The sequence below is a fragment of the Gymnogyps californianus genome, chromosome 2, assembly GCF_018139145.2.
Source record: "Gymnogyps californianus isolate 813 chromosome 2, ASM1813914v2, whole genome shotgun sequence".
Taxonomy (NCBI): Eukaryota; Metazoa; Chordata; class Aves; order Accipitriformes; family Cathartidae; genus Gymnogyps; species Gymnogyps californianus.
Genome location: NC_059472.1, coordinates 144126707 through 144146253, shown reverse-complemented (window position 1 = coordinate 144146253; position 19547 = coordinate 144126707). Strand labels below are relative to the sequence as shown.

At 37.7% G+C, this 19547-nt stretch overlaps 1 protein-coding gene across 1 annotated transcript in view; it reads right to left on the bottom strand.

Moving 5' to 3' along the window:
- Window positions 1–4650, bottom strand: part of ABCB1 (ATP binding cassette subfamily B member 1) — a 47581-nt gene extending 42931 nt beyond the window's left edge. The window contains exons 1-4 of the mRNA XM_050891561.1: window positions 4486–4650; window positions 3937–4076; window positions 3096–3156; window positions 1011–1158 (exon numbers count right to left, since the gene is read on the bottom strand). Of these exons, the coding sequence (XP_050747518.1) occupies window positions 1011–1158; window positions 3096–3156; window positions 3937–4034 (307 nt within the window). The 5' untranslated portion in view covers window positions 4035–4076; window positions 4486–4650. The remainder of the gene's footprint in view (window positions 1–1010; window positions 1159–3095; window positions 3157–3936; window positions 4077–4485) is intronic.
- Window positions 4651–19547: the final 14897 nt, after the last annotated feature.

The window sequence follows — 19547 nt, the reverse complement described above, 5'->3', positions numbered from 1 at the left end:
TACAGGCCTAGATATTGACATCAAATCAATAACTGCAGATAGCTTAACCCATTATGAAAACATTGGCTATAATGTTGGTGTTGGCCCTAAAATTTTACTGCCCCACACGAGAATTTAGTGACAAATGTTTTGAGAAGACTACAGCTGCAGTATTTTGCATTTGCACCATAAAAATCTGATCAATTTATTGTATTTGGGAAGGAGTAAATCATAAATTACTTGTTCTGATAAAGGCAGTATGCCCATGTTTCTGCCTTATAGCAGCATAATAAGAGCAAAAATGGATGCAGGACAGAAGATAGTCACATCCTTTATTTTTTCTGTATCACCATAGACTTTTATTAAAATGTTTAATAAAATGTTATTAGATAATATTTCAGGCAACAAACCTGTTCACAAGTTTAACATCTAATGTGCGAGTTCAGAGGACAACGTAATCTGGTCTAACTGTGAGTTGATACCAAAGTGACAGTATCACTCCTCCCTCTCGTATCCAGCAGTGCATGCCTGCCCTCCTTTGTGTTTGATTTCATACTTCTGATTCAGCAAATGAGGCTATTCAATAAATCGATCCAAGAGAAAATTAGTACTTCTATTTTTGGTAGCAAATTTTCTATTGGATCTACTCACTGATCTGATTCACCTTGTGAACTATAATTGTCAGATTCGATGCAAGGGAATCAACAGAAACTCATGCTGAGGAGACGGAAAACCAGCCTCTTTCTATTTATCACAGCCGCAGTTAAAAATGATTTGTTGAATGTGCGCTGTAGTGGATAATTTGAAAAAATTAAAAATAAAATCTACCAATGCAGAAACTAAGAATTAGGAGCAAAAAAAATTCCATAGTGTATCTCTGTTACAACAAACACAAAAGTTACTAATTTACGTCATAGTATAGTAGCAAGTTGGGGTTTCTGACATCAATATCTCCTGTCAAGACGCTTGAATCTCCCTGGCTCTTTTCCAAATATAAGCCATTGTTCTCTTCATAGCAGATATATTCTTACCTGTAAAATTTGAGTCTCCAGAAGCAACAAAGCTATCAGTCATATCACCAAAAATTACCATCGCAATAGGGAGACTGCTTCCATGGGCTATTGCCAGGAGAGTGCCTAGTATCATTAGTAATTTATCTGACCAATTGGAGTATCGAAACTGTGAGTGAGAAGAGAAATTAATTCTAACTGTGGTATTAGAATGCTAACACAATGTTATGTCTACAAAGTCAAGGAAGTGACGAAAAAGCTATCAATTGTACACCTAGTGTCACAAAACTACAACTTTATCAGATTAGAAATTAAGTTTACAAAACAATTTAAATGTACAGGAATAAACCCTTCTAATATAAGCACTTTTATATTATAAACTCTCAAAATCAGATAAGTCTACTCTTTTAATGCATCAGTATCTGCACCTGGGTAAGAAAGGCCATATGAAAACAAGGCCTAAGAAATTTGCCCTTTTTAAGTTTGCCATTTAAAGTTCAAATTATAAGACATTTTAATGGCATTGTGATAATTAAGGCAATAATTACTTTTACTGTAAATTCATTATTATGCAGTCAGAAAAACTGTTCCTAATGTACCATAGACATTATCAAAATGTACTGAAATCCTGAATACCTCTTGCCATTGAACTTAAAGTTTGAGCTCTGTCCTGGTTTCAGCTGGGATAGAGTTAATTTTCTTCTTAGTAGCTGGTACAGTGTGGTGTTTTGGATTTAGCGTGAGAATGATGTTGATAACACGCTGATGATTTAGTTGTTGCTAAGTAGCGCTTATCTTAAGCCAAGGACTTTTCAGTTTCCCATGCTCTGCCAGCAAGCAGGTGTGCAAGAAGCTGGGAGGGAGCAGAGCCGGGGCAGCTGACCCGAACTAGCCAAAGGGATATTCCATACCATGGAACGTCATGCCCAGTATATAAACAGGGGGGAGTTGGCCGGGGGGCGCGTATCACGGCTCAGGCATTGGTCAGCAGGTGGTGAGCAATTGCATTGTGCATCACTTGCCTTTTTCTTGGGTTTTATTTCTCTCTTTTTTTGTTATATTCATTTTCATTACAATTATTATTATAATAATATTATTATTAGTTAGTATTATATTTTATTTTACTTTAGTTATTAAACTGTTCTTATCTCAACCCATGAGTTTTACCTTCTTTCCCAATTCTCCTCCCCATCCCACTGGGAGCTAGGGGGGGAGTGAGGGAGCAGCTGCATGGTGCTTAGCTGCTGGCTGGGGTTAAACCATGACAAGCTCATCTGTTACAAAATAATTGGCTTTATTCTGTACTGTAAAATACTAAGTTTACTGTTGTAAATTATAGTGGTATGATGTAATTGTACAAGTGCAAGCTGGTATAGCAAAGCAGAGAAATTGGGCATTGGCCAGCACCATGGGCTATAGTTTTATTTCTGTTTTTTGCCATATCATTGCTGCTCTTTATGCACACTAAACCTACAAAATATAAAACGTTTCAGTATTACTAAAAAAGGACCTAGGATTTACTTTGATTAAATATTAACATATTGCCTTTTTAAAAATATACAGAAAATAAAAATCTTCTGGAATTTAAAGTACTTTTTAGTACACAATTTTTAATTTTAAGTTTCATCCATGCCATGGAGTTGTCCTTTACTGCTGACTGAGGTGACTGAATAATGATTAATGGGGCTAATTAGTGTGATTAGTACCTGACTCAGGTAATTTAGGGGACAAGACCACACATAATCTTAGGTATACGAATGCCATTTTCATCGTGTCGGAAGAAATGACTGAACATGGAAAACCCTACCTTTCACAAACAAAAATCTAGTACGGGTGTATTTAGCATGATAACTTACTAAGGGAAGACTCCTAAGAATCCATATCAGTAATAAGACAGCTTCTTTAATAAAACTATATCCACAAAAAGAACTGCTTGATTGCTATATTATATCAAATATTCTATAGTATCGAAGTATTTGGTAGAGACAAGACCATATATGCAGTATATGCAGTCCTCTAACATAATTTTAACCATTTTTTGTTTACACTTTGAAATGTGCGTGCATGTATATATATGTACACATATATAGAGAGAATAAATCTTACCAGTGTAAATGGGCTGACCATCTTAGCCTTTTCTGCTTTCTTCTTCTTCTTCTTTTCCGTGCTTAAAAGGTATGATAGTTTTAGTGCATTTAAAAAGCAACAACATTTCACAGAAATACTAATGCAATATATTAATGAAGTTCAATTAAAATACAATTATGAAATAATTCTACTGGAAACAATTGTGTGTAAAATTAATATGATTTATTGAGCATTCTTGAGATGTTTGTATTTAAACCTCCAGGTATATAAAGAGCATCAGCTCCTGACTGCTGTAAATTTAAGTCAAGCTCTTCCCAGTTCACCCCTCTCAAGGGTGAAACAACACCAACAAGGGCTGGTGGTTCCACTGTCTGATCCAGAAAGTTGTGAACTGAAGCAGTATATAGCTTTCAAAATGGGAAAGAGGAAGATAACTTATAAAATCAAATTTTTGCACATGGGAGATGGGGAATAAATCAAACGTTCAAGGTATGCAAAATATTGATTCCCTGTCATACTAAAAATTCTAAGATAATTTTTAGCTGATGACATAACTGTATCCAAGATGTCCATTCCAACATAATTTCTGTCATATTTTAGAATTGTTTTTCAATAAACTGTAGTCAATACTGTGGACACTTAGTCCTTAAAAGAAAAAGATAAAAGGTCTTTCTGCACCAAATGAATGTGTCAATCAATGCTACTCTCAAGTTGATACAAAGCTTTCTGTTATTAGGCTTTCCTGATAAAATAAAATAAAAAAAAATGAAATTGAATAAAATCTAAAAATCTAAAATAAGATAATGTAATCTTATAAGCTTCAATACAGAACATGTTTACACTGTTTAAGAATACTTACTGTTTGTCTTCATATTCATGACCCTGGCTGGATGCAGTGATCTCATGACTATTTCCATCTGCAGTACGCTTCTGCTTCTTTTCATCTTCAGAATGCATTTTAAATTTATTTAAGATAGCTCCCTGTACAATAATATTTAACTGAGAAATAAACAACCGTTAAGCCAAGGACAGTAATCTCAATGACCATTTGTTTGAAAGAAAAATATAGATACTTATTAAAATCAATAGTTACTAATGTCATACATTGCAAGTGAATCCTTGTAATGGGCAAGTATAAACATGCTGAAACAAATCCAGACGTTTGGGGTTTGCTTACAAACATCTACATTTTGTATTTGTATCTGTTTGATAACTGTGGGTCCTTCATTTAATTTCATTTGAATGATATAAGCGTTATATTTTCTGCAATTCAGCACAGATATACAAAATAAATGAGAAAGTAGATGTTTATCTAAAAGAATATGCAGTTATTTGGAATCTTCCCCTTTTTAGTTATCAGTGAATTTTATAAAATAGCTCTGATTTAAAGAAAAAGGTATTGACATACCGTGAAGGTTGTTCTTGGTTTGCGTCTAGTCCTCTGAAAAATTATTCAAAAATCAGCACAATTAATATGGTTAAGGACACACAGCATGATTGGACCTCACTTCTCTTACGTAAAGCAGAGATGATCAACAGCTTTCTCTTCGGTTTTTCCCGTTCCCTTTGCCTCGCCTACTTCGGAGAGTAAAGTGTATGCACTTTGGACTCTGCCTCCCTTTTCCTAAAGGGAATATTTAGCAAACAAAGTCCTTAAATGCACGCTCGTTTCATTGTCACCCTGGAAAACAAGCCTGAATAGTGTATTCTTCCACCAGGAAAAGTTCCCCATCTCTACTGTTGGCTTAATTATGCCCCTTAAAACTCCCGGGAATTCCTCTTTACCTTATTAGAGATGGTGCTGAATGCTCCAAGTAACTGTTACACCTAAGGATGAATCCATTCTTGAATACACAGTGAGAATGAAACCAAATAACACAAAAGGAGTGTTTTACTCTCTTGCTTCTTTTCCCTTCTTCTAAGTCTAATCCAGAAAAACATGACCCATCTAGCCTGAAAGAAAACAGGATTTTACTACAGTGCATATCGTTTCTTATTTGAGTAACTGCAGAACAGCAAGATGAGTTTCAGACCATTTAGAAATGGTTTGGAAATAGCTATGGTCAGCAGAAATCTGCTCAATTAGTATCCTTCAGATTTTTGAATGCATGTTCAGATTCTAAACTGTTTGAAATGCACCATTTATTTTATTGTGGAATGTACTGTTTTTATCAGTATCTGTAGACATTACTTCAATGAAAATAACAACAAACATTTAAAACATTTAAAAGACATTAATTGCACTTCTTAACTGTTATTTCAATGTATATAGTAAACTAGATACGTTCAACACCTTTACAGATGTAAAATTTATGAAAAGTTAAATAAAAATCCTTGTCCTAGAAGACACGTAGATTTATATGAATTTCTCTGTAGGTCTCCTATCACTTTACTCAAACAAAACTTACTTAATCTGATAATTAACCAGAAGAGAGAATTTTTGTTCCTTTTAGTCATGCATGCCTGTAATCTCAAAATTTTGATAAAACTGACTATTTTTACAATGTTTTGGAATACAAAGAGTCTTATCAGAGTGAAGATTATTTTAGAAAGGTTATATTTGTATAGACTTGTATCCACAGCAGTTAATGGGAATACTTCCGGGTTTTAACTTGTGTGCCTAAGTGCTTTGCTGTGACTTGATCTTAATGGACTGGTCCAATTATTTCAGTGGGAACTGAATAAAGTTGAATGAGAGACTCTAGAAAAAAGTCAATTAATTTAAACAAATGAAACCGTATATGCAGGTCTTTCACAACCGTTTCACCTTAAAGGGAAAATGGACAAAACTACAAGATCTGTCACAACATTCTGTTACCTCATTGCAATGTCTCAATGCTATTGCAGTACAATCATGATAAGGAATTGAAATAGAAACAAATCAGAACAGCAATTTGTACCGGAGTGTCATGGTTTAAACCCAGCCAGCAACTAAGCACCACGCAGCTGCTTCCCCCTCCCCTCTCCCAGTGGGGTGGGGAGCAGGAAAGAAAAAAAGGTAAAACTTGTGGGTTGAGATAAGAACAGTTCAATAACTAAAGTAAAAATAAAATACACTACTAACTGCATTTCTATTGCCTGCATAAAGTAGTGCAAAGAAAATGAAAGACTGTTTTACAGCCAGTTTTATCACATTAGGAGCTGAACCAACTAAACTGATATTAAAAAAAAGTGGGAAAATTGGGAAAGTACAGTATTTTACATCTACTTAGTAAGCTACAAAATTCTGTTATTTCTCTATAGCTTCTGTACTCTGACTTTTCAGTGACATCATAGCTTCACAGTTGCACAGAATTTGAGGCCAGAAAAAGACCACTAAATCTTTCTTCTAATCTCTTGTATCTCACGGTTTGCTATAAATCATTCAGATATTTCCATGTTAAAACTGATAATTTGAGTTAGACTACACAATTTCAGTCTGAAGAGATTAAAATTGTGTCATAAACGAACAACAGAAGAATCTGAGGCATCACCACTCCACATTACCTGCACTTGAGTATATTAAAAACATGTAGGTGAACATGGTAGCTGATTCACAACCCACAATGTACGAAAAGACCCAGAAACAATGTAGGTGCCAGTCAATCTAATCTGAGGAGAACTACTTTCTCATCCAAAGTCTGGCAACCAGTTTTGCCCTAAATATATAAGCAGGATTCATAAACCCAGTGTTTGAAAAATATTTTCTGTCTTCCCTCACATCAGTTATTTGGTTAAATCAATAGCTTACCGCCAGCCTTAAGCAAACTTTGGTGTCATCAAGGGAGATTTCTTTTTAATTCTTTTTAATAGGCTGAAGCCCTGAAGTATGAAATCTCATACAGACATTGACTTAATGCAAAGTAAAGATGTTCTGAACATCTTGAAAGCAGAGTGTCCTGTTCACTCAAAAGTCCAAGAAGAAAGAAAACCCTTCTTTTTCTTCTTCTACTTACTAGTAAAAACATTTCCCACAGAAGATATATTTAAACAGAGATGACCAATCTATGACCTTTGAGCTATTTAAGGCTCATAAACTATTCAAAATTCATTCCCAAACCAGTGTGTGATCTAATGGTCAGAAGAAGCAGGGATCTGCTGATATGGGAACTGTTGGACAATTCAAATCCCTTGTTGTACAAGCAAGTAAAAAATGGTTGATAAGGTTCATGCACCTGGATTGTCCAAAACTCTGCTCCATGTCTATCTCAGCCCTATCCCACAGTGGATCAGTGGGACTCTATGAAGATAATGACAACTGCAGCCCAAAGAGCTACCTCTATTGAGTTATGTCGTAAACGTCTTAAGAGATTTTAGCCAGCTGAAAATTCTGGGAAGTGACTCATAGGATCAGGAAAGTTGACCTTGTCTAAATTAAAGCCTATACATTAGGAAAACATCTAGTTTTACTTAAAAAATTGCAATTGCTCAGAAGTTCATTGCACCTATTGGCTAGCTGCTTCTATGCTCCATTTCCCTTCAAGGAAATTGTTTAGTTCAAGACAGAACAATACCTCTTGAATATTATTACTTCTATGAGGACCTTCATTGTCAGATATCTTTTCTGTGTGAAAATACTTATAAATATTCATAAGGTTTACTCAACCCTCTCTTTATTAAGGTAGTAGCCAATTTCCTTTTTCCTGACATAGTTTTATGGCTCCTGGATTATATTCACGCTCTTTTTTAGAATTTTGAGCATAAGAATTTCTTGCATTTTTGAAAGATGACCTTTAGGTCCCTTGAAATACGCTGGAGAGACTGTAATGCTGTAGACTGAGGCAAAATTAACTCCCTTCTCCTACTTGATATTAATGCATGGTTTGAATCATCTCTCTTGGGCACTCTACTGCAATGAGAGATTGTACTGTAACAATAAACTATGACAAACCTTAAATCCTTCTCTAAGTCATTGCTCTTATAGACCATTCACCAGTCTTGTCAGTTGTGATGGGCTGACCCTGGCTGGATGCCAGGTGCCCACCAAAGCCGCTGTATCACTCCCCTCCTCAGCTGGACAGGGGAGAGAAAATATAACGAAAGGCTCATGGGTTGAGATAAGGACAGGGAGATCATTCAGCAACTACTGTCACGGGCAAAACAGACTTGACTTGGGGGAAAAACTAATTTAATTTATTACTAGTCAAATCAGAGTAGGATAATGAGAAATAAAACCAAAGCTTAAAAACACCTTCCCCCCACTCCTCCCTTCTTCCTGGGCTCAACTTTACTTCTGAATTTTCTACCTCCTCCCCCTGAGTGGCCCAGGGGGATGGGGAATGAGGGTTTCAGTCCGTTCATCACACGTTGTTTCTGCCGCTCCTTCCTCCTCAGGGAGAGGAGGACTCACACTCTTCCCCTGCTCCAGCGTGGGGTCCCTCCCACAGGAGACAGTCCTCCATGAACTTCTCCAACATGAGTCCTTCCCATGGGCTACAGTTCTTCATGAACTGCTCCAGCGTGGGACCCTTCCACGGGGTGCAGTCCTTCAGGAACAGACTGCTCCAGCGTGGGTCCCCCACGGGGTCACAAGCCCTGCCAGCAAACCTGCTCCAGCGTGGGCTCCTCTCTCCACGGGTCCACAGGTCCTGCCAGGAGCCTGCTCCAGCACGGGCTTCCCACGGGGTCACAGCCTCCTTCAGGCATCCACCTGCTCTGGTGTGGGGTCCTCCACGGGCTGCAGGTGGATATCTGCTCCCCCGTGGACCTCCACGGGCTGCAGGGGGACAGCCTGCCTCACCATGGTCTTCACCACAGGCTGCAGGGGAATCTCTGCTCCGGCGCCTGGAGCACCTCCTCTGCCTCCTTCTTCACTGACCTTGGTGTCTGCAGAGTTGTTTCTCTCACATCTTCTCACTCCTCTCTCCAGCTGCAATTGCTACTCCCCATAACTTCTTTTCCCCTTCTGAAATATGTTATCCCAGAGGCGCTACCACCATCGCTGATGGGCTCAGCCTTGGCCAGCGGTGGGTCCGACTTGGAGCCAGCTGGCATTGGCTCTATTGGACACAGGGGAAGCTTCTAGCAGCTTCTCACAGAAGCCACCCCTGTAGCCCCCCCGCTACCAAAACCTTGCCATACAAACCCAATACATCAGTATAGCTCTGTTCTTCACAAAAGTGTTTCAGTTGTATTTTGCATGACTATAATTTTTGGATGGCAGTTAAGTTAGGTAACACAGATCATTCTGTATTGTAACTCACTATTAATTATTCCAGACTGTTTCCATGCTTTTATTTATCTAAATTTACTTATCCAACCCTCTCCTATATGTCAAAATGTCTTAATATTTTATGAACAAACTGATCGTAAGTCAGCTTCTGGTATGGCAGAAAAGGGCATTTGAAAAATAGGGCTCTCATGTTTTGTGGTGAAGTTTCTAGTTATGCTTCCAGAAAAGAATTTGTGTTGATAGAATCTCATCCCACAGATCACACACTGTATGTATTTTTTTATCTGATGCAGGCCAGCAAAGGAGGTGACCAATTGACACGTGGTATCGGAATAAACAACTGACACAGAAACCTTGACATCAGAGTCAAAACATTGTGAAACGATGGCATGATACCTTCAAAATTTTTTGAATATCAAGAAAAACTAACCATTTTTATTATGCTTATCAATAAAAATAGCAAACAAGACAAGAAACTGAAGCAAATACTTCAAAGCCTTTACATATTATAACCAGAGAAAAGGACACAAACTATTTTTTTCTTTTATTTCCTTTAAAGATGGAGAGTTGGATTTTCCAATAAGCTCCAGGTAGGTGAAATGGTGGAGAGGGTCCCAGGAATTCTGTAATGTTTTCTCAATGACATTCAGTCCTAGTATAGGTTAGAAGAACTGTGAACAAGCTCTGATTTATACTTGGGGAATTCCTGTTCCATTTTAGCAGCCTCTTTCCTGTTAATCAGTGCTGGAAAAGAATACTACTTTGTACAGGACTTTTGCCAACTTGGCCACCTTTCTATCAACAAGAATTGTCCTATATGAAGAGAATTATCATACAGTCAGAAAATGACAATTTTGTGTTCCTTGAACTATGCTGTATGCTCAGCCACAAGATACCGCCTATAGGAATTGCTAGACATCTTATTTGTCCTGGACTAAGCATGAGGCCAAATTAAGTTATTGTAAGCATCAAGCTTCTATTTGTGTTTAAAAAGAAAGTCTACTCTGAAAAGAATGTTTTAATGATAGTACAAAGCTCCACTTTTATTGTCTGATGATTTAATTTGGAGTTAATTGTTTATTGTAGTAAGGGGGACTGCCACTAAAGTAATGTCACTAGCTTCCTATTAGTAATGTGCCAGTTTTCAGCTTTACACACTGAGTCTTTTTTCTGAAAGCTTCAAATTTTTTGGCTTATACTTAACCAACAACAGAAAATCCAGACAAATCTACAGCTCACTTTGACAGACATTTCCTATATATGACAAACAACTTTCTTGGTGTTTATTTATCACTGAAGTTATTAAATAGGACTCGATGCATTAATGTGTGAGGAGATAATATTTTTCATAATCATTGCTTGCAGTATAGTTGCATTTAAAACGAGATTCTTACTACAGTTATAGCAGAAAAATGTACTTAATTCAAGTGGTATTTACATTTGTCTTAGATTTAGTAAGATTTCTTAAACTATTTAAAGCAGGATTAAAAAGTTTCATCTTTCTAGAGCATGAGCAGATGTTTTCACCCTCAGCATATCTAGAAAAACAGATGCCTTTTGAATCTCGAAAAACAAGATATATTCATTCAAAGAAATATAGTATATAGTATAGGACATTAGGGATTTAAAAGTGTTCAGGACTCTCTTTCACAGTTTACTGTATTTAATCTGCTATATGAAAAATTATGGAAAAACAATAATAAAAGTGACTTTTTGTGCAGGTGGAAAACATTTTTCCCTACTGAAGTTAAATAAAGTATATATTATTATAGACACATCAAATTTTTTTTCCTGATAATTTTTCTAGCCAATGATATGCCTGGTAACATTGTAACAGTACAAGTAACCAAGGAACTTGAATGAACTTTTATCCTTCCCTCACCACTTTGGACACCTTTTGCCATGCACAAAGAGCCTTTGTAAGCTGAATATACACAACTTAAAAGTATTCAGCAGTTACTGATTAGTTACTACACACAAAAGATAATTTGAATTAATGAAATACTAAACTAAGTGTTAGTATGTTCAGTACCCTGAATAAGAAACAGAAGAAGTCTTTGCTGGCCAGGAAGTTCTCAGTGAGGTGGGGTAGGGCTGGTTTCTACTGCCCCTGGAATAGATCCTCAGTGTGACTGAATTGCCATCTTCCAAATCCCCACTTTTCCCTTAGGATTTTATTCCTTTTCATAATGACGTTTTTCCTCTTGAATCCTTGAACTGCTGCCTAGCTCCATCTCAAGAGTCTTAACCTCTGTCTGCAATTTTACCTCTCTTAACTTGCAGAAGTCCACTCTATAAACTTTTTCACAGTTCTTGATCAGAATTTAGCAATTTCCTCACAAGTCTGAGAGAGGGTTATGCAGCTGTGTCTTGGAACATAGACAGCTGAACTCCTGAGGAAGAGGGGAAGGAGTTTACAAACTCAAGTCATTACATATGAAACATATAATAGTATTAATATTATATCCTATACAGAAATCAAAGCTACTCATATTAACTTATTCCTTTCCACAATACTATTTAAAATTGTATTTTATAAATACTTGCATTCTATTCCATACAATTTGTGAAATGCCTAGGTTACACAGGAAATTATGAGAATAAAAAAACCTGTTGTTCAGCTTCTGCTTATTAATACTGAATTTCAAAGTTTTGTTTATTTCTCTATTCTACAGTTACAGTTCATCATATCTCTTACAAATGACAAAAATGAGGAGTGGAAGAGACCTCAGAATGTCATCCCGTCCATCCTCCTTCCTCCAGATCAGACCAACTATTCCATTTGTTGTTCTTAACAGATGTTTGAGTTCTGTCACTCCATTGGTAGTTTCCAAAAACAAAGATACTTTTAGACTATCTGAACTGTTAGGAAGTTTTTCTGATGTCTAATCTGAATTGCCCTTGAGATAGGTTAGACCTGTTACCCCTTTCCTATCCACAGCAAATATGAAGAACAACTTCTTCCATTCCACTTTGCAGTACTTTTGAAATTTTAATGCTGCTTTCACAAGTGTTGTCTGTCCTCTCTAGACAAAAAATCCCCAGTTCCTATAACACCTCTGGATAGAGTTGGTGCTATTGATCTTTGACATTGCTATCCTCTGGACTCAAACTGTTTCACAGCTTCTTTTTTGAGGAAAGTAGCCCCAAGCCAGGGTTTATTTCAAAAACAGGCAAATATTTTTAATTTCTATAACTAATTTGACTTTCTTGTGCTGTAGCAGTATGGAAGTATACTTACTTATTTTACTTAATCTTGTTATATTGAATTCTGTTACTCTAGTGAAATACCTAAAAATAATCACTTCATTCAGTTCATCTCATAAGAGATTGATTACGGCACTATGACCATGTTCTGCATGTTAGTCTTTGACCAGAGTCAAACTGCTTTGTTCCTTTTTGATGTTTACTGTAAAACAAATGATTGTATACTATAAGGTAAAGGTGGTTCTACAGACAATTGTATTCAGTGCAGATACACACTTGCTCACAAGCTCCAAACCTTTTAAATAGCCATACGCATAGACACTAGGGGTAATGCTTCCTCTCACCAACCACTTCTGCTTCCAGAAACATACTGCCACATGCTACAGCTCTGTCTGCTTTACTTGCCACAATGCCAACGCATCCCTGACAACAATCCAGGTAGATCCACCATGAAGATTCCAGTTATGATATCAAGATGTGCCTGCATGCGAACACTTTGCAAGACATAGTTCTAAAGAGACTGGAGGAATTAACTTTCTAACCATGCACAATTTCAGCGATTAGAACATCAGATTTCTGTATGTTGTGGCCAGCTACATTATGGCTACAGTTACTGAAGAGGCAATTATCTGTAGTCATTCTATTATCCCAGACTAGATGTTCTACTGTCTCATTAATTTGCCTGTCTTCTCTTAACTCCCGATTTCCCTTATTCCATAAGGGTTCATTAATCTTAATTTCCACAAATTCATTTCCTAAAGTCCTATCCAACAGCTAATCAGAGCTCCTTATCTTTCCCAACACTTCCAGGTACAAGGTCTTGGTTTGCTTGCAGTTCTAAGCCATCTTTAGTGCAGACGCTGTCAACAGCTGAAGCTGGTGGCAGAGAGGATGGAAAAAGAGATCAGGAAGAAGCAAGCACATTTACATTGATCCCAAGCAAGATACATTTATCTAAGCTTATTCACTACAGTGGTTACTCTCCCTGTGGATTGGTTGTTTACCAGGTATCATTTCCATTTTCTGCTTCCAGTTCCTGGGTACAAGATATGTTTTTACAAAGTGTTAATCAGCTACTGATAAATACACAATAGCTAATGTTTCTTAGGAATAAAGGAATTTTCCCTCTGTTAGAATAATTTGTTTGATTTCTTTTAGGGGGAAAAAAAAAAGAATATGGAGTGTGGCTTATATTTCATACAGAAAAAAAATTTTCTTCACAAAAACCCAGAAATGCCCAAGACTCATAACTTATTCTGGTCTCTAGTCTGCAAGAATTATGATAAATCTATTCTCATGCTACCAAACAGATCAGCTCTTTTACAAGCCACAGGCTCTCAAGTCACTAGTGAGCACAATTCAAGTTCCCTCATCATTGGCCAAACAGCTGCATAGCATTTAGATGTCAGCTTTTGATAGCTGATCTGCTTTATCCTATACATTTCTTCTTAAAGGATAGAAAAGTTGGCTTCCCAAGTCAGTAAAACATTCTATCTCATTCACAACTCTGCTATGTAAAAATGTAAATGAGTGCCACTCCTACAAAAACTTCCAAAAAGCATTTCTTAACTGTCTTATCTTCACAGCTACTACTTCATATATTTATTAAGCAGCCACCATAGGGTACAGTGCTTGATATTATTTTGTTAATATCTATACTACAATAATATTATTTTACTAAAACTTATACCAGTATTCTAAACTAAAACTAATTTCTCACCTATTAAAAATACCATTTTTCTCTGTTCTTTCTTTTCAGTCAAAACTCACTCCAATTCTGACAAGCTGGCATATCATAAGATCATTAAAATGTATTCTGATTCCAACAAGGTTTATTGCTCTACTCCGAAATATTATCCATATCAAGGGCAAAACAACCTTTTCCCATACATTTCCCACTGAAACTTGAATTTATTAGACTTCTGCCTTGCAAATCCAAATTTCATCTTTTTTCTTATTTATTTCTTACTCATGTCTTACTCATTTCTACTCCGCTCTTATGAGACACCACCTGGAGTACTGCATTCAGCTCTGGGGTCCCCAGTGTAACAAGGACATGGACTTGTTGGAGCAAGTCCAGAGGAGGGCCATGAAAATGATCAGAGAGCTGGAGCACCTCCCCTATGACGACAGGCTGAAAGAGTTGGGGTTGTTCAGCCTGGAGAAGAGAAGCTCTGGGGACACCTTATAGCAGCCTTCCAGTACCTAAAGGGGCCTACAAGAAAGCTGGAGAAGGACTTTTTACAAGGGCACTACAATGTAGTGATAGGACAAGGGGTAACACTTTTAAACTGGAAGAGGGTAGATTTAGATTAGATATTAAGAAGAAATTCTTTACTGTGAAGGTGGTGAGGCACTGGAACAGGTTGCCCAGAGAAGTTGTGGATGCCCCATCCCTGGAAGTCTTCAAGGCCAGGTTGGATGGGGCTTTGAGCAACCAGGTCTAGTGGAAGGTGCCCCTGCCCATGGCACGAGGGTTGGAACTAGATGATCTTTAAGGTTCCTTCCAGCCCAAACCATTCTATGATTCTACAAACTTTGTATAAAATTGACATACCATATTAAACAGCAACATGATCAATGAAATTTAAGGAGTGCTAAGCATGGCCAAACTCATAGAGTAATATTAGTAAACAGAACTTCCTGCTCAATAAACAGCAGAAAGAACAAAGTATTTAACTAATCAGCAAGCCTCAGGGGTCTTCCCCAATGCTTCCTCCCCTTCCCTGTGTGGACTGTGAAATCACATGATTTGTTGTCTACTTCCCAGACAGAATGGGAGATGAGGGCTGTAGGTCAGAGCCAGAAGGACTGGGGAGTGGCTCCACAAAAAGTCTATGTTCACAGGGACCCTTGAACCATGAGGCTTAGGACAGTGTTCCAGCACCATCAGAGATAGCGGAATGCAGAAGGAACACAGTGATCTCTGCTCACATTCCAATTTTCTCACCCTTTCTACTCTAGACTTCTTCCTTTCTGACTCAACCCTGAGTCACTACCGCTGCCCAGTTTACATTGTGAGGGTCATGACACTAAATGTAATTCCTTGATTTCTTTTGTAGTCAGCAACAAATAATGAATGATTAACAGCTCATCCTGACTGAATAAAGTGTTCAAGGCAGCCCTGTTTTCCATGTCACCATTCACTGAGAGCAAGTGATTTTGTTAGTATGGAACAACGTTCAAGGAAGCAACTCTCATCAGCTCATTTGAGCACTTAGTCAAACTGAGATACCTGCTACTGTAAGAAACGACCTTGTATTCAGTGTCTGCACCTGGTACACTAGGAGTGCTGTTCCAGCAGAAATTAGAGATCCTAAGACCCACATCCTAAGGATCCACAGGTTCCCCCTGTGGGCAAGGTATGCCTATTAAATACTACAGGGATTCCTTGATGGGAGCATCCTCTGGGGTTCCTTGTATAGTCAATATTATGAAGCAGAACTGAATTTAGAAAATTGATCTGTTTTAAACTACCTCTGGTGAGTATCTATGGGACTTGGTGGCATGCAAACAAAGCCTTTTATCTAACCACTAGAGGAAATGATCTGGTAGTGATTCCACATTATGGGCCAGTTGCAGAAGACATTATAGCATTTTCCATGGTGTCTGGGGACAGATATATTGCTAGGTTAGCCCACATCCTAAAGAAGATAGATGATTTCTGCAGTGATCACGCATGGCTGACAATCAGTTCATGAAGAGGTCCACTGAGTTGGCAGTTATAAAGCAGGTGTGACCAGAACAAGGCCAAGTTCTATAACCAAAACTGATTCCATGGTATGGTGCACATGAGGGAGGAGAACATATCTGCCTAGGTTATTTATGGAACATCTCGGCAACACATTAGCAAAGAAAGATGCCTATTACTGTATATGACAGGACCAGGAAGAATTTCTCACACACCAATTGGATAGTCCAAATCTATTGTGTATGTGAAATTGTATTTTTACAAGAACAACAATTATTTGAAATGCGGTACTTCATCTTGTCCCAAATATATCTGTGACAAATACCACTCTCTTGAAATACTGGTGTGGTGGGTCACTTCACAGGACAGAAGTACCACCTACTTTCCTAATTGATTTCCACCTATATTCATATTTCAAGTAGACTGAACTATTTAAGAGTGGTAGGTCTCTCAGGGAAAGTTTATGTACATGCTTCTGTAAGGCCTAACAATGAAGATAAGTCTATAGCATCATGAGTGCATGTATGGTCTTTTCATATACTCAGGGTTAGATTGGGTGATCACACTTAATTTGTTACAGAGTTCACCTTGTTCCAGTGAAATCTGGCACCCACACTGACAATTTCCTCCGGTTCACAAGAGGGTGAAGACAGGCAGGCAGAATAATGCTTACTCCAAGATTTCATAGTAAGATGTTCCCCATAAACATTTTAACACCAAGAATGGGTAGAAGTTATTATCCTGTTTCTTTTTATGTGCCATCACTATGGCAGTGATCAAAACATCCTTTGTGCTAGCACAATATTAATAGTAGTGGCTTGTTCTGATAATGGTAAACTGAGTAAACTGATCTCCTCCCAACCAATCACATGGATACAGATAAGGACTTGATTGTCACGCCACATCAGATGACTCATAGATTAGTGTTAAACCATGACAGGAAATAGAGGAAAGCAATAATGACATTGTTCACCTACAAAAATCCCCTTTCTTCTTCACATATATTTATATGAATATATGGAAAAAGAGAGGGGTGAACAACAGAAAAAAGAAGTATGTATATATACCTTCTGTGCCAGCAAAATATCAGTAGAAATAATGGCAAATGTTACCAAAACCCTCTGTTGTGCATCAACTTTGATCTAGATGATAATAAAACCAGTCAGACTTTTGTCTCTCTTTTGATCTGGGTATACACTACTAGTCTAATGGTGTTTAAGAGTAGGTTCTCAGTTTCTGATTGCTAGGTTTACCTTATAGTTTTTGCAGTGAACCATTTACTAACTTGAAGACAGATCCTGAAAGCTATACCGTACAGATGGATTTCTGCACACTCAGAGAGCCCTTTTACTTCAATAGCAGTCACCCAGGACACAATTGTCAATTATACCTAATGAATATGTTAACATTTGTCTATCCAGAATAAAACAGGGATATATGGGAAACTCAGTCCACAACTATACTGAAAATTCATGTTAATGTAAGAAAAAAATAGGCTTTTATGATCCAGTTAAGCAGTTACAACCAAAACAGTGGTAAAACCAGAACTCACAGCGCCGGCTACTCCTGCTTGGTCACGTTGCTCCTAAAACTTGGGAGATTATAACAATAGCAACTGACCTGACTACAGAGCAAGCAAGAGTTAACTGCTTAAACCTTGAGTCCACTGAATTCAGAAACTTGTAAAATGGGCCTTTCAGGCCTTAAGGATTAGCTTTCCTTAACTAGTAAAGATTGCATAGCCTTTAAAAACACTGCCTCAGAGTGGAGTATGATTATCAGCTACATTGCAGGAAGAATCTCCTGTAAGAAATTTAGTAGGTAGATGTCTCAGAACAGTTATCTGAGCACTGAAAGGAGATTTGGCTAACAGGTTATTCCACCTAGAAGAATGCTATGAGAATGTAGAATCATATGAATCCTAGAAAAATTGTTGAGATTGGCATCTGGGGAAGTACCTGAGTTAACAGAACCACAGTGCCTTTAAAGTAGCAGTGGTACAATGGTTAAGTCAACAAAAGTAATTCTGGGACCTAATCAAGCAGAAATACAATGGGAGGAGCTGCAAATTCAGCTTCAACAAATGGACAAGGTAATGAAGGTAAGAAGGAATCCAAGGAAATCTGTCCTGTGGATATGACAAAAGGTCTGCACATACTGTAATTTTCAGAAATATGGTCATAAAGGACCCACAGCCTCCATTTAAAAATAAAGATCAAAAGGAACAGAAAAGGGAAAACAGTCCTCAGTGCGGGTTTAGCTCTTTGTGTAAGAAGAGGTGGTAACAGTAACTGCAAAAGACCCTTGGAGAACATGATAAAAACTTCCTTTAGGGAACACCAATGGGACTGCAGGAAAGCAACATAGTAAAATTTGAGAAAAAGAGGCAGAGATATGAGAAAATGGGATAGAATTCATAAATTCCGTGCTGGCTTGTTTAGTCAAGCTAACAAAAAAAGATGAGAGGAAGAACAAAAACTACAGAACATAACGGGTCCCTCTCAGTGAAGCTCTCAGGCGTCATCTCTTCCTCTCAATAACAAAGACCAGGGACACTCTGCTGTCCACCTGACCCTGGTCTAGTGGTAAAATTGCAATGTAACCAATGCAAACGGCCAATAACAATATTAGTACTGGGTGGTCAGGGAAAGAACATTAACTACCACTAGTGCCATGATGTTAATTGATACCATAGTGTCAATAAATACTCTTCAATGAATATTTGTTGCAGCTGGAACTTGAGAAAGTGGAAAAATGATAAAACTCGTATTATATGCATGAAAGGATGTTCAAGCACCTGTATTAAGATCTCTGCCTGCAGTTAAATAGCTGCCAAGTTCAGGAGTTCCTTCTGAGTGTAGGAATGGGAGGATCCCTCTTATAAACAGCAGGGAATTATTGGCATAGCCTTGCTGAAACAAAATGGATTAGCTGCCGATTTTGCTACGGATGTTTGTGGAATTGGGGCTGACCAGTGGGAGGTGAGGGTGGAGTGATTCCTGCAAGTCATTGATGCTTTGTTATTAAGAATCCGGAGGAAGTAAAAACAGTGGATATTTGGGTAACAGAATTTCCTCAAGTTTTGTGTGTCTGTAAGTTAAAATGTGGAAAAATAGAAGTTGTGTATTAATTGAAGGTCCATATCCTCCTTGCCAAAAACAATATCAACACTCGCAAGAAGCAGAGAAAGGACTCCAACTCACCATCAACAAGTTTACTGGAAAGCGAGGTCCTAGTAGAGACACCTATAATTTTAACATCCCATTTTGTCCAGGGTTAAAAGCAAAGAAAAAAGCCTAAAAGTGGGTTTTTAACACTTAAATAAGGTAGCCACCTCTCAGGTTGTTTGTGGTGGAAACACGCCTGAAATTCTTGTAGCACTAAGCAGAATATCTCACTGATTTTTTGTTATTGACTTAGC